At 43.6% G+C, this 15,130-nt stretch overlaps 1 protein-coding gene across 2 annotated transcripts in view; it reads left to right on the top strand.

Moving 5' to 3' along the window:
* The window catches only part of LOC125633542 (uncharacterized), a 47,845-nt gene extending 38,232 nt beyond the window's left edge, over positions 1-9,613 (top strand). For both annotated transcript variants that reach the window (XM_048842966.2, XM_075127147.1), the window contains exons 3-5: positions 6,472-6,705; positions 7,207-7,542; positions 9,127-9,613. In XM_048842966.2, the coding sequence (XP_048698923.1) occupies positions 6,490-6,705; positions 7,207-7,542; positions 9,127-9,336 (762 nt within the window). In that variant the 5' untranslated portion in view covers positions 6,472-6,489 and the 3' untranslated portion in view covers positions 9,337-9,613. The remainder of the gene's footprint in view (positions 1-6,471; positions 6,706-7,206; positions 7,543-9,126) is intronic.
* The last annotated feature ends 5,517 nt before the right edge of the window (positions 9,614-15,130 follow it).

Below are 15,130 nucleotides of genomic sequence, written 5' to 3'. Positions count from 1 at the left end.
CTAAAAGTCAAAACGGGGCCCTAATTTTCCTCCTGCTCTGGCTCAGCATCCGTGATTACCCCTTATTCCAGTTAACTTACACCAAATCACACCTCTTGGAACCCTTAGCACATGCTCACACTCCTTCGTTACCAACGTCCTCTCTAAATTTGGCCTTCAACATGGCCCCAGTGCAAGATACACAAGGCTGCCTAGAGAAAACATGTTAAACTCTAAACTGTGTTTCAGCATCTATTAAAAGACAGTCTTTGTAATCAAATGTGAAACCACAAAACCCCCAAACAGCAGTGTAAGCAGTTCTCCTGAATATTATACGCCATGGCTTGCACTTGCTGCTGTGGAGAAAAACTATAGCAAAGAAAAGGAGAACTTGTGGCACCTTAGAGACTAACCAATTTATTTGAGCATAAGCTTCCGTGAGCTACAGCTCACTTCATTGGATGCATAAAGTGGAAAGTACAGTGAGGAGATTTTATATACACACAGACCATGAAAAAATATACATTGTAAGGAGAGTGATCACTTAAGATGAGCTCTTACCAGCAGGAGAGTGGGGTGGGGAGAGAGAAAACCTTGTGAAGTGATAATCAAGGTGGGCCATTTCTAGCACATTTCCAGGAGTTAACAAGAACGTCTGAGGAACAGAGGGCGGGGGAGGGGCGGAGGAATAAACAAGGGGAAATAGTTTCACTTAGTATAATGACTCAACCACTCCCAGTCTCTATTCAAGCCTAAGTTAAACCTCTCCAACGCATTATCAAGGATCTACAACCTATCCTGAAGGACAACCCATTACTCTCACAAATCTTGGGAGACAGGCCAGTCCTTGCCTACAGACAGCCCCCCAACCTGAAGCAAATACTCACCAGCAACCACACACCACACAACAGAACCACTAACCCAGGAACCTATCCTTGCAACAAAGCCCGTTGCCAACTGTGCCCACATATCTATTCAGGGGACACCATCATAGGGCCTAATCACATCAGCCACACTATCAGAGGCTCGTTCACCTGCACATCTACCAATGTGATATATGCCATCATGTGCCAGCAATGCCCCTCTGCCATGTACATTGGGCAAACTGGACAGTCTCTACATAAAAGAATAAATGGACACAAATCAGATGTCAAGAATTATAACATTCATAAACCAGTCGGAGAACACTTCAATCTCTCTGGTCATAGAATCATAGAATATCAGGGTTGGAAGGGACCTCAGAAGGTCATCTAGTCCAACCCCCTGCTCAAAGCAGGACCAATCCCCAATTAAATCATCCCAGCCAGGGCTTTGTCAAGCCTGACCTTAAAAACTTCTAAGGAAGGAGATTCTGCCACCTCCCTAGGTAACGCATTCCAGTGTTTCACCGAGTGAAAAAGTTTTTCCTAATATCCAACCTAAACCTCCCCCACTGCAACTTGAGACCATTACTCCTTGTCCTGTCATCTTCTACCACTGAGAATAGTCTAGAACCATCCTCTTTGGAACCACGTCTCAAGTAGTTGAAAGCAGCTATCAAATCCCCCCTCATTCTTCTCTTCTGTAGATTAAACAATCCCAGTTCCTTCAGCCTCTCCTCATAAGTCATGTGTTCCAGACCCCAAATCATTTTTGTTGCCCTTCGCTGGACTCTCTCCAATTTATCCACATCCTTCTTGTAGTGTGGGGCCCAAAACTGGACACAGTACTCCAGATGAGGCCCAATGTTGAATAGAGGGGAACGATCACGTCCCTCGATCTGCTGGCTATGCCCCTACTTATACATAGAATCATAGAATCATAGAATATAAGGGTTGGAAGGGACCCCAGAAGGTCATCTAGTCCAACCCCCTGCTCAAAGCAGGACCAATTCCCAGTTAAATCATCCCAGCCAGGGCTTTGTCAAGCCTGACCTTAAAAACCTCTAAGGAAGGAGATTCTACCACCTCCCTAGGTAACGCATTCCAGTGTTTCACCACCCTCATAGTGAAAAAGTTTTTCCTAATATCCAATCTAAACCTCCCCCACTGTAACTTGAGACCATTACTCCTCGTTCTGTCATCTGATACCATTGAGAACAGTCTAGAGCCATCCTCTTTGGAACCCCCTTTCAGGTAGTTGAAAACAGCTATCAAATCCCCCCTCATTCTTCTCTTCTGCAGGCTAAACAATCCCAGCTCCCTCAGCCTCTCCTCATAACTCATATGTTCCAGACCCCTAATCATTTTTGTTGCCCTTCGCTGGACTCTCTCCAATTTATCCACATCCTTCTTGAAGTGTGGGGCCCAAAACTGGACACAGTACTCCAGATGAGGCCTCACCAATGTCGAATAGAGGGGAACGATCACGTCCCTCGATCTGCTCGCTATGCCCCTACTTATACATCCCAAAATGCCATTGGCCTTCTTGGCAACAAGGGCACACTGCTGACTCATATCCAACTTCTCGTCCACTGTCACCCCTAGGTCCTTTTCCGCAGAACTGCTGCCTAGCCATTCGGTCCCTAGTCTGTAGCTGTGCATTGGGTTCTTCCGTCCTAAGTGCAGGACCCTGCACTTATCCTTATTGAACCTCATCAGATTTCTTTTGGCCCAATCCTCCAATTTGTCTAGGTCCCTCTGTATCCTATCCCTCCCCTCCAGCGTATCTACCACTCCTCCCAGTTTAGTATCATCCGCAAATTTGCTGAGAGTGCAATCCACAGCATCCTCCAGATCATTTATGAAGATATTGAACAAAACCGGCCCCAGGACCGACCCTTGGGGCACACCACTTGATACCGGCTGCCAACTAGACATGGAGCCATTGATCACTACCCGTTGAGCCCGACAATCTAGCCAGCTTTCTACCCACCTTGTAGTGCATTCATCCAGCCCATACTTCCTTAACTTGCTGACAAGAATACTGTGGGAGACCGTGTCAAAAGCTTTGCTAAAGTCAAGAAACAATACATCCATTGCTTTCCCTTCATCCACAGAACCAGTAATCTCATCATAGAAGGCGATTAGATTAGTCAGGCATGACCTTCCCTTGGTGAATCCATGCTGGCTGTTCCTGATCACTTTCCTCTCATGCAAGTGATCAGGAACAGCCAGCATTTCTCATGCATTTCTCAATACATCCCAAAATGCCATTGGCCTTCTTGGCAACAAGGGCACACTGTTGACTCATATCCAGCTTCTCGTCCACTGTCACCCCTAGGTCCTTTTCCGCAGAACTGCTGCCTAGCCATTCGGTCCTGGTCACTCGATTTCTGATCTCAAAGTGAGTATCCTTCAACAAAAAAACTTTGAAAACAGACTCCAACAAGAGACTGCTGAATTGGAATTAATCTGCAAACTGGATACAATTAACTTAGGCTTGAATAGAGACTGGGAGTGGTTGAATCATTATACTAAGTGAAACTATTTCCCCTTGTTTATTCCTTCCCCCCCGACCCCCCCACTGTTCCTCAGATGTTCTTGTTAACTCCTGGAAATGTGCTGGAAATGGCCCACCTTGATTATCACTTCAAAAGGTTTTCTCTCCCCGCACCCCACTCTCCTGCTGGTAATAGCTCATCTTAAGTGATCACTCTCCTTACAATGTATATTTTTTCATGGTCTGTGTATATATAAAATCTCCTCACTGTACTTTCCACTTTATGCATCCGATGAAGTGAGCTTTACCTCACGAAAGCTTATGCTCAAATAAATTGGTTAGTCTCTAAGGTGCCACAAGTACTCCTTTTCTTTTTGTGAATACAGACTAACATGGCTGCTACTCTGAAACCTGTCATATAGCAAAGAAGGAAGTAAAAGAAAGCATCATCTTGGAAACTGTGTCAGTAACTTCAGAGCAATGACAGCATCACAGAGTGTAGCTGCCTGCTAACTGCTAACCTCAGTTCTGCAGGCCAACTGACAGCAGGCGAGGAGAAAAGCAAAGCAAAAGAGATGACTAGATGAAGGAAATAGCAGCCTCCACTTTTGGGGGTGGAAGGAATTGGCTTTACCTTCCTCTCTGGTTTGAATTTGGAAGCCAATATAAAAAAAATAAACCAAGGACAAGGCCCTGTGAGGTGCTGACCACCATCCAGGTCCCTCTGAAACCATTGGGAGTTGAGGCTGCTCAGCACCTTACTTGCTCTGGCCACAAAAGTTTGAGGGAGGGAGGTTGCAGTTTGGCAAATAGCAGATGAGAGGTTTATTACATGTGTATCACTGTAATGCCTGCTGAGCAAACAGCATCCCATGCCTCCTATCTACCGATGCAATCATTCAGCAAAAACATACATATAATATTAAATGGATTTCTCCCTAATGCACCACAGCACTTGGTCCCTGAGCAGGGATGTCAAGTCCTTTTATGGCTCTTCCATAAGATTTACAGGAAGATCCTTTCAGGAGGACATCTTGAGAATTGGAGTAAATGTAAGGCACTGCTATTTCTCCAGTAGCCATCAGGGATGCAAGAAACTTAACTGGAAAAAGCCCAATGGGTGCCACACATCTCTGTTCCACCATTGCAGTGGTGCTGGAACTAGGGGTGCTACTGCACCCCCTGGCTTGAAGTAGTAATAACAAACACCTAATACATGGTTTTCATGGTTTTCATCATGAGCACTCCCGCTGTAAAAATTGCTCCAGGGCTCCTGCACTACTGACTCAGAAGGCACACGCTACTCCCATAAACCTTCTGGGGCTCCCTGTTTCTCCACTTGTACAGCTTCGGAGTATACAAATACCTAGTGCTGGTGCACCTGCCAAAGTAATAAGATCTTCAGATAAAGCACTTAAAAACAGTGTTGAAAATTCTCATTCAAAGCTAAAAATGGAATTCTATCCACTCATGTATCAGGGTGGGTGTAGCAGCCTGGGATTTGAAAATTCAGACATAAACTGACACTACCCTGGATAATTGATATGTCGGGGATGGTCTCAATAATTTAATGTCTTTCTCATCTATAGCTTCTACGATCCTGCTCTCCACACATCACGTACCAATGAGACACACTCACATTGCCGTGGTATAAATGACTACACAAGGTACTGGGCTATGAAGAATCAAGCCCACTGTTTATTTACATGACACATACGTGACAAATACCATGATGATAGGTGCCTTATAAATGCTAATAATAATACATAGGCCAAATTTGGAGGCTCATACTCCTTTTGCCCATGCCCCAGTACACACAGAACGCAAACCGTGTTTTATCTGAAGTACTTCTAAGCCCCCCATCACTATAGTAGCTGAGCACCTCCCACTCTGTTAAGGTATTTATGTTCACAGCATGCCTGTGAAGTACCATCATCCCTATTTTATAGATGGGAAACAAAGGCATCGAGAGACTAAGTGACTTGTGCAAGGTTACACAGGAAAGTCTGTAGCAGAGCAGAGATTGAACCTGGGTTTCCCAAGACCCAGGCTGATGCCCTAACCAATGGACCTTTTCTTGCTCTCCAAACCTAAAGATTTATATCAGTGATAATCGTGAGGATGTGGGAGGACAGGTATTGTGACAGTTCAGACACTTAGCAACAGCAAGCACGTAATATGTTGTGGCAACAAGGTGATTATGATGTCAGCAGGGTGTGGCATGTCATGACATCACTGTGGCAGTTTGGAAAAGTAGCTTGGTTTGGGTTTTAATGGTGTGGGTCTGTCGGAGCAGCTGGGGTTGAATTTTCTGCATGGGGGACTTGTGAAACAGACTGCTGTGTATGTCTCTAATGTTTAGTCTAGTCTCCTCCACCACTTTTGTGCCTGAATCAACTATGGTAATTCTTCAGTTTTCCTTACCTTCTTCATCAGCTTTAGGCAATCATGTAGCTCAGGAGCATTAGCGAATGTGTTTTGTTTCCTGTCTAAATCTTCTCTTATAAAGATGACTTTTGTGACTCATGCCTCCTTTATAAAATCTCTATCTAAATACTGTGTAGCTTGGGATAAGAGACAGGTTGCACTTTTATTTCAGAAAAGTCAGTTGAAAGGATACTTTTGACCCTGACTAGCGGCAGATTGCATCTTGCAAGCACTGGTCTGTGTTTGGGGCGGTGGGGGGCTGCTTCGTTCTGTGGGGTCTCCACAATGGATTGTACCTCCAGAAAAGAGAATTTATCCTTCCCAGAGCTCCAGGGAGTGTGTTGTGCTATGCCGTATGATGATGCAGCATACCTCCTTCCGGGCCCCAGCCAAATCTATTGGTTGGTGTAGAAAAGGATGGTGTCATATTTCCACCTCATCCCTGCATACTGTTTGGGACCAGATTTTTAAAGGTATTTGGGTGCTTAAAGATGCAGATAGGTCCCTAGTGGGATTTTCAGAATTGTCTAGGTGCCTAATTCTCAGTGGTTTCAATGGGAGTTAGGCACCATGTGTCTTCTGAAAATCCCACTAGGCATCTATCTGCATTTGCAGGTGCTTAAATATCTTTCAAAATCTGTCCCTTGGCTTCTTAGGGGTTACGTGCTTAAAAGTACATCTATGCTTTTCCCCAATCTGTGCCAGGACACCCCCAGAGATACCATGACATCATCAGATGTCTCCCATGTTGAGACAGAGTCTCTGCATGTTAAAGACCAGGAGACACAAGCCGATTTGGAGCGTCTCAGCAACCTGGAGGGGTCGGAGTATTCAGACCAAGCTGGTATAGCATTAAAGGAGATGCAGACAGGGTTTGAATTTACTGTGCAGATAGCTGAGTATAAAGATAACAAGAAGCAGCAGCAGCATGAGAAGATGGTAAGTGGAAGTGAAAATTCAGCCAGAGGTAAGATCATGGTGTATAATGGGAGATGTCATCCAGCCAGGGAGCTCAGCCCCTGAAGGAGAGTGGGAGCATGGGAGATCTGAGGCACCTCTCTCATGAGGCAGCAGCTTGGATGGACATAGATTAATATTGAACTGACATTTTGATTTGGTTCAATGAATCAGGATGTTCTGATTTGGCTCAATCTGACCTCAACAAAATAGTTCATTTAGATTTTCCTATAGAAAAATTTTGATTTTGCAGAAATTGTATTTTCTGTTGGAAAAAAAATTCAACAGAAAATTCCCAACCAACTCTATAAAATACCTTTTCAAAGGAAACTGGTGGATATTATAGGATATTATAGTCAATATGTGAATATTTAATTGCCCAAAGTTTTAGGTACATGAGACCAAATCTGTCCCAGCAAAGCCTGATTAGGTCTCTTATATCAGCTTAAATATGAATTGATACCTACTCCCAATTTGTACCAGGATGCTTCCAGAGGTACCCCAACATCATCATACTTCCCAGATGATATGACAGAGGGCTTGGATGGTAAGAGGCAAGCAGTCCATTTGGAGAACAGGGCAAAGAGAGAAGCTGATGCTTTGCAGCCAGAAGGATTCAACAGCATGGGTGAGATCAGCAATTTGGAGGAGTTGGAACAGCCATGCAGCAGGCGCATCACAGCCACTGATCTCGAGCTGGAGAAGATGAGGTGGGATTCTGCACTGACCAGGCTGAAACACAAACAGGAAGACAATGAAAAGCAACGGCAGCATGAGAAGACTATGGAGCAGCTACGTCAACAGGCAACACCCAGATCAGTAAGTGGGGATGGGAAAAAAGTGCTGGGAATGACAGAGAGGGAAACTATTTCCACACTTCCATAAAGCCTCATTCCTTTGAGTATTCAAGAACATTTTCATCCTGCTTTTACATTAGACCTGAGAATGTGATCCCTGCAGCTCACACTGTTGCTCACAGAGAAGTCAAGATATTGATTCCCCTAAGAACCGTCCCCTAAGACTGTGATAAAATTAAAAAGAGCTGTTAAAGTAATTTTAACTTGCAAATTAAGTTTATTGGGTAAAGTTCAATGGGCTTAAGAAAAACATAGAAGGAATGTTTTCAAAATGATGAATTCACCAGAGTAATGGATCTTACTGATGGTTCTACTGATTAACTCGTGGCCAGCTTTAGGGACAGCTGACTGGGGTGCCAGTTTCTGGAGGGCACCAAATCAACATGAGGGGCATGTTACATGGCTCAGCCCTTGTTTAAGTGTTTGTGTTACTCAGCCACGAAGGGGGGCACCGAAAATGTTTGCCACCCTGGGCAGCAAAACGTTGAGGGCCTGCCTTGGTTTACCTGCCTCTATAATGGAAGAGGTCAAAGAGGACTTATTGCTAGAGTAGTTTCTGAGAGATTTCCTGAGGCACAGTTAGATGACCAAGCCACAAGTATATCAGAGCAAACAGTTGTGAAGGCAGGTAGAGATCTGTTCACCAAGCCCATAAAAATTTGGACGATGGGCCAGATTTTGCAACCCCTTGCTCACAGAAGTAGCCCTGTTGAAATCACATAGTCAAGGGTTTGTAGGATTTGGTCCATTGTTACCAGATGTCCAGTCTAAAGGAGATAATTTTTTGACAGAGTCAGAAAGGTTTAGAAGATGTGCCTCTTGCAAATCTCAGTTGAGGGGGTTTTCCTGATCACTGTTGCTGTCTCTGGAGCTATTTCTCCTCTCACTTTCAACGGTTGGTTACTGGTGTGAGTAAGAGAAGTATCAGGCTGTCTATTCCTATGTCGTCTATGGTAAGATGTATATGTATCTTTAACGTTTCTTGCAGGCTTTGTGCTGTTAGTTAGCACAAGATAGATAGAAGTGTTTGCATTATTATCTATTATTTGTATGGCAGTAGAGTTTAGGAGCCTCAGTTAGGATGGAGGACCACACTTGGCAAGGTGCTGTACAAACCCAGAGATTTTAAAGTTACCGGTAACACCTTCTATGTGTATAGTTTGGCAACAAGTACAGCTGGAGGGATGTGATCTCACTTACACTGGTGTTAAGCAACAGTAACACTAATGGAATTACCCGTATAAATGAGATCAGAATCAGGCCCAGTGTATATTGGCCTCTTTCAGGCTCAGTCAAAGAAAGAAACTGCCAATTCCTATATTAACATAAGGCCTAACCATTCCCACATAAGGGTTGTGTAAGTACATATGATTGAGCTTTTGGTTATTAAAAAATGAATTAATATGTGACTATGAGCTCACACAGAGCATGGGCTACATCCAGTACAGACCAAAAGGACTGGGTGTGCTGAGCAACAGGATCTGTACAAAGTAGTGTGCAGAATGCAGTCTTGCAATGTCATGCATCTCTCTTCCTTTTTCCACAGTTTGGCCAAGGACTCTATGACCTACTCCGGCCCCAGAACCAGTATACCTTGTTTCTATACTGCTTCATCTTTATACACCTCATTTACACAGTGAGGGAGCTGGCTTTCTATTTTGTTATAAAACACTACCTGTTTTGCTTTGCCGTTGTGCTCTATTTCATTTTCAAGAAGATTTTCCAGGATTACAAAAATAAGAAAAAATGTTGCTAAAGCAACAGCACATTTGCTACAGCTGAAACAGATGCTGATCTGTCCTGACTTTTCCCCCACTTTTCCTGCTCCCCATCTCCATTATCCCACCCGCGCTTCACCTAGCATTTCTACTATCATTATATACACAATGCTCTAACTTGTGCAAGTTTAACTTATTCCTTTTGAATATTGTAGCTGAATATCGTTGTTCAATTACATGTTCTTCCATTAACATATTCAGCATAATTCTGTCACATTCACCTATACTAATAAAGATACATGTAATAGAAATCGCTTTGGAATGTGTCTTTGTCCATTTATTCTCACCTCCCTGGAGGAAGATAGCGGCTTGGCTATGAACATTGTTTCTGTGCGGCTGTATGGAAGGGGGCCCATGTGGTTATTTACTCTTGGTGTTTTCTCAGTGAGAGGGTTTACTTGTTCCTAGCTGGGATGTGCCACGCCCTTTAGTTCCACACCCCATTTCTTTTGAGAATGGGTGGCTCATTTTCACTAACAAGCACTCACGTTTGTTGCAGCCAAGTTCTGGTGACTGCTGAGATCGCTATAGACTCAGGACCCATAAAGGAAGATTTAGGAGCTAGTCCTTGTTTTTCCTGCAAGGTCTGCATATGATATTGTGTACATGATGGGGAAACAACTTAATGAGCATTTCTGGATACCTCAATCCCAACATCTAAAGAGCTGTTCAAGTCAAAGTTTTAGGGGATGATATGGGTGTAATTCAAACATATTCCTGAGTGTGCTTCTGATATGCTTGATCCTGGACAGGATGATATTCAGTGTGTATTCAAATGGCATTCTGTTTCCATACAGAACCCATGCTTTGCATGGCAACTAGAGCAAGCCCCTTGAACCATGTCCCTGGACGTAAATCTATCTCAGACCCAGGTCTAGCTATTGGATAAACACTGACCCACCACAGAAAGAGTGCAGATCTCCAAAGTCATCCCACAGCCAGATCTACAGCTCTATATTTTCAAAATAGTGGAAGATCACAAATAGGATCCTCTAGCTTGTATGTGTGCAGAGATCTGCAGTAAATTGAATGATCCATGGCATGATCTTCCTGAGAGGAGGCTTGACATGGTAAGTAAGCTGAGGCTGTCTGACACAACCAACATATGTGAGTTCAGGTAACTAATCCAAATAAAATAAGGGCCAACGGTTTTATTGCAGCTAGATTTCCTCTTTTCCAAGGTTAGATGACAGTTGGCTCACTCCATACAAGAGATTTTAGGATACTCACCTGCCATACTTTGTGGTTCCTCTGTAATGCAGCAATTAGCCATAGTTGAATTCAACCACACTGTATCTGGAATCCTTGGCAGCATGGGGAGGCTGCTGACTAAGATAGCTGTTCTGGTTGACAAGTGCCATCTCTGATGTTGGCCAGGGAGAGCCATATTTACTCCAGTGCAATTCTAGTTTACAACTGTAACTGAGATTTTGCAGAAAGTCAAGCAGCTGGGATATCACTTGTGTAAAATCCAATCAGCCTGAGAACCCTTTAGATTACAGATATTTCTATCAGCATCAGTGTGGAGACACCAAATCAAGTCCACTAGAAGACCCCTATATAGGGGTTCCCCTCTGTAGTTCTGTAATGCCACCGTGTTTCCAATGTGAACTTCCTAACAGCTTTCTGCATATCTGTGATAGCTTAGGAGTTGATTGGATGTTTGTACATATTTTTAAAATAGGTTGGACTGACAGAGGAATTTGAATGGCTGTTGATAATCAAACTGTGTTATTAAGCCAGAAGTGAAGAGATTAAAAATTATTAGTGCAAACACAAATGTAAACACTTTATAAGTGTAATTACCTGTCTCCAATAACCTGGGATGGTGGTGGCTAAAAGTGCCATGGAGCTGAAAGGGGGAAAATGAGGATTTTAGTGGGATGTGTCCCATTGACAGATGAGACATACATTCCATGCAACATGAGAGACGTAGTACTTAGGAGGACAGGTAGCACAAGAGTCAAAGGACCTTGGCAACAGAGCTGAGTTACTGTAGCAACAGGGAGATAGTGACTATGGTATCATGACATCAGTGAAATTGTTTCTACAGTTAGTTTGGTTTGGGTTTGAACTTTCTGTGGATGGGAGAGTGGGATCCTTGTGAAATGGAAACTATTGTTTGAGAAACCCACTTCACAAAGTTTTTTTCTTTCTCTGTGCCTAAATCTTGTGTGACAAGAGCGATATTAACTTTCCTCCATAGGCTTTATTCTGTAAGTTATCTGAGGCTTCAGACGACTGTCATAAATGGGCTTTTGGGAGCAGGAATAGACATCAATGGGGGAGAGTTCAGGAAGTGGGAAGATCCGGGGCAGCCAAACAAGGGTCCCCTGGGACCAGATGATATTGAGTGGGAAGAGATGCAGCTAAAGGTCAAGTTAACTAGGCTGACCTACCACAATGAAAAATAAAGAGAGTGGCAGCATAAGAAGATGGAGCTGATGTGTCAGCAGGACCCATTCAGAGAGGTCAGTGGAGCTAGGCTGCCTGTTACTCCTTTGTGTCAGAACGTTGCCAGGCAATAGCAACGTGTGGGGAAATCTGGGTGAAGCAGTAATAAGGCCTTCTACTAGAAGAGAAGCTTTCAAGAGAAGAACGTCTGAGGGGTACCAACAAGCACAATGAGCAGATTTAACTGGGAATTGGTCCTGCTTCGAGCAGGGGGTTGGACTAGATGACCTTCTGGGGTCCCTTCCAACCCTGTTATTCTATGATTCGATGATTCTATGGGCTGTCCTACCGTCAATCAGACACGAGCAATGCCTAACGGATTCTGTCTGTTCAAACAACAGTTGCACTAGGTCTTTGTTCTGTGTTTGCACACAGCCAAGCACAACGGGGACCTGGTCCATGACTGTCCATGCTCCTAGGCACTACCACAACGAACATTATTAATAATATAACAGAACACGAATGATTGGAATTTATTATTATTTCACCTGTACACTGCGGTAGCACCTAAAGGCCACCACCAGCTCATGCCCGATTGTGCTAGGCACCAGACAAATATAATGGACAGTCCCTGCCCCACCTGAAGGTGGGTTACAGCGGTGGTGCTATAAAGTGGCACAGGCAAAAAGGACTGGGCCGTGCTGGGCCGAGGAGTCTGTGACTGGGAGCACCAAGAACATAAACATGCAATATCACAAACAGCTTTCCCCTACGGTTTGATGAGGCGCTCCGGGGCTTTTGCCTGTGCGCAACCAGCTTGCATTGTTCCTATATTACTTCATCTTCATATCCATTATGAAGGAACTGAGCTCTTTCATTATGAGGCATCTTTTGTTCTGCATTGCTGCTACCGTAACCTACTTCGTTAAAGCCTTCCTGTATCATTCACATGCTTTGCTTTGTGCACTTTCAATATACTCAGGCTGGGGAAACCAGTCCTCCAAGCATTTGAATGTCTTGTGCACAATAGCCAAACCACTGTCTATGGAAGAAAAGGATTGTTAGATGATATGGGCACACATCACTGTGCTTCTCCAATACTTCATCTCTGTTAGGATGCTGTTCTGAGTGCCTTTGCCTGGGCTAAATATACTTACGTAGACTGCTGTGTATGGCAACTAAAATGAGGCACAGTGAGCTTAGCCCAGAGTCACACATACCCCAGATCTGTGCCACACTACGAGCATTTATCAAGTGCAAGGCCAGTTCTCCCAAGAAGATTTCTGAAATATTGTCTCCTAAGGAGACCAACATTCAGACTGGCTTGACTTGAAGCTCCAATGACATTTTCAAACGTTTTGGTGAACCTCGACCAAATTTCAAGTGATCTGGTTTGAAATTTGGATAAGTATAAATTATAAGTGGATAAGTGCAAATTGTAAGTGAAATTTGGATAACCTCCAGCTGCGGTTCCTCACTGCCTCACCAGCCACTCCTTCTGCTCACTGCCTCACCAGCCACTCGCTCGCCAGCCGACTGTCAGTCACCTTCTGCTGCCACCTGCATCTCTACTGCGACCTCTGCACATCATTCTCTTAGCAATTTTCAGGTCTTACAGGCTGGGCAGAAACGCAGTCCCCCCACAACTGATTTCAGCTCTGATTGAGCCTTTAAAATAATAAAGAGGCTCCTAATAAAGCCTATTTAGCCCTTTCTTTGAACAGGGGGGGGAATCCACACCTCCTGGCTAGGACACCTGTCCCCCACCCCTCTTACTTTCACAGGGGTCTGGCATTCAAGCCCATGGCTTTCAGCTGAGAATGACCCCCTTATCTGGGACAGGTTAAGCGCAGTTCTGCTCCCCTTTATTCATACAATAATGACAACATTGGTAACAGCATTTCACTACCCCTGCATTCAGTACTAAAGTGATCTGTAACCCAACACCAGCCAAAGTTGATTACTTTGAGCAACACACCACTCTATCTGCTGGATATCTAAGCAGAGCAGGAGCAAACTGTATTTACATGAACACACCTAAAGTCTCTTCCCCTCCCAGCTAGCTGTCAGGGGAGAATTCATTCAGACCCTGCTTACATCTGCAAAGAAAAGCTGGAAAACACGATGTCATTGTGCCCTAAAGCCTCACAAATTGGACAGCCAATAAAAAAAGCACAAAATTAATTATTAAAAAGAAAAAAGCATGATGATTCCCACCATTTTGAGGTCTGTCTCATTATTTCTGAATGCTTGACATTGACAGTACTGAACTCAACAAAAACGTTTTGTCAGCCAACACCAACTTTCTCACTGCTTTATTCCCAAATTCCCTCAGAGCCAGGTGTGCAGCACCACAGTCAAGAGGCAGTAGAAATCACTGGCCTGCTAGTAAGCGGAGATCTGCAGGAACCTGAGAGAAACAGGGCTGGGTCTGTCTGAGAAGAGGATTTCGTCCTTAACAGCCAGCTAAATAAAGAGGATGAGACATTGGAAACAAAATTAAAAGAACTCTTTTTGTGGGAAAGGCAAATTATTCTAAATAAAAAAAGATATCACAATGGAGATGGTTTTGTGTCAGATTTTGTTTTAATTAGTGAAATGCACCTGGTGTTACCAGCCTGAAGCAAAACCCTAAAGATCTGAACAATCCCCTCACTTTGGGAAACTTGGATCTGTCGGCTGTCCCCTACCTCTACACTGAGCTGAAATTTCAGACTCAACTTCAACTGAAACACCAGAAAAGTTTTGATCTTGATATAAATCCCAATTTTGAGGCTCAGGGGTAAGGATATATGTGCTATTTCTTTATATCTGTAGCAGGAATTCAGGCAGGAGGGGAATAGGGTAGGCTGTTATTATTATTTACTATTTAATTATTACTCTAGGCAGAAGTTCTATGCTGAAGCAGAGCACAAGAAATGACCTAAATTAGGTGCCTATGTACGAATTAAAATGTGTGTGTGACTGCATGTGTGTGTGTGGGAGGGATCTTACGTTTCCCCAGATTTCTGCTGCAGAAATGAATCCCAGCTGCTTAATCCTTTCAGCCCTCACAATCAATTTCCATAAGGTTTCATTTTCAAGCCACTCTTTGCACAGAAATAGTCTGGAAAGTTTTTTTTTTTTTAAATTATTAATTAAAGCTGAGCTGTTTCATGAAGCTCAAATGCCAGCTCTCTTAACAAGGAGTTTGCCTGAGCTTCGATCCCCCTAAGCTACATTTTGAACTTAAGATGAACTATTGTATATACAAGGTTTTGCAAAGCCCAGCTGAAATGTTCCCATTTTGTAATCTTAATTCCAGTACTTTTTTTTTTTTTTTTTGAGGGAGTGCTAGGACAAGTAAGCCCCAAAGTGAAAGTTTAGCTAAGAATAAAA

Source organism: Caretta caretta, chromosome 3 (assembly GCF_965140235.1).
Source record: "Caretta caretta isolate rCarCar2 chromosome 3, rCarCar1.hap1, whole genome shotgun sequence".
Classification (NCBI taxonomy): domain Eukaryota; kingdom Metazoa; phylum Chordata; order Testudines; family Cheloniidae; genus Caretta; species Caretta caretta.
The sequence above is the reverse complement of the archived record's forward strand: the minus strand, read 5'-3'. Positions and strand labels throughout refer to the sequence as shown.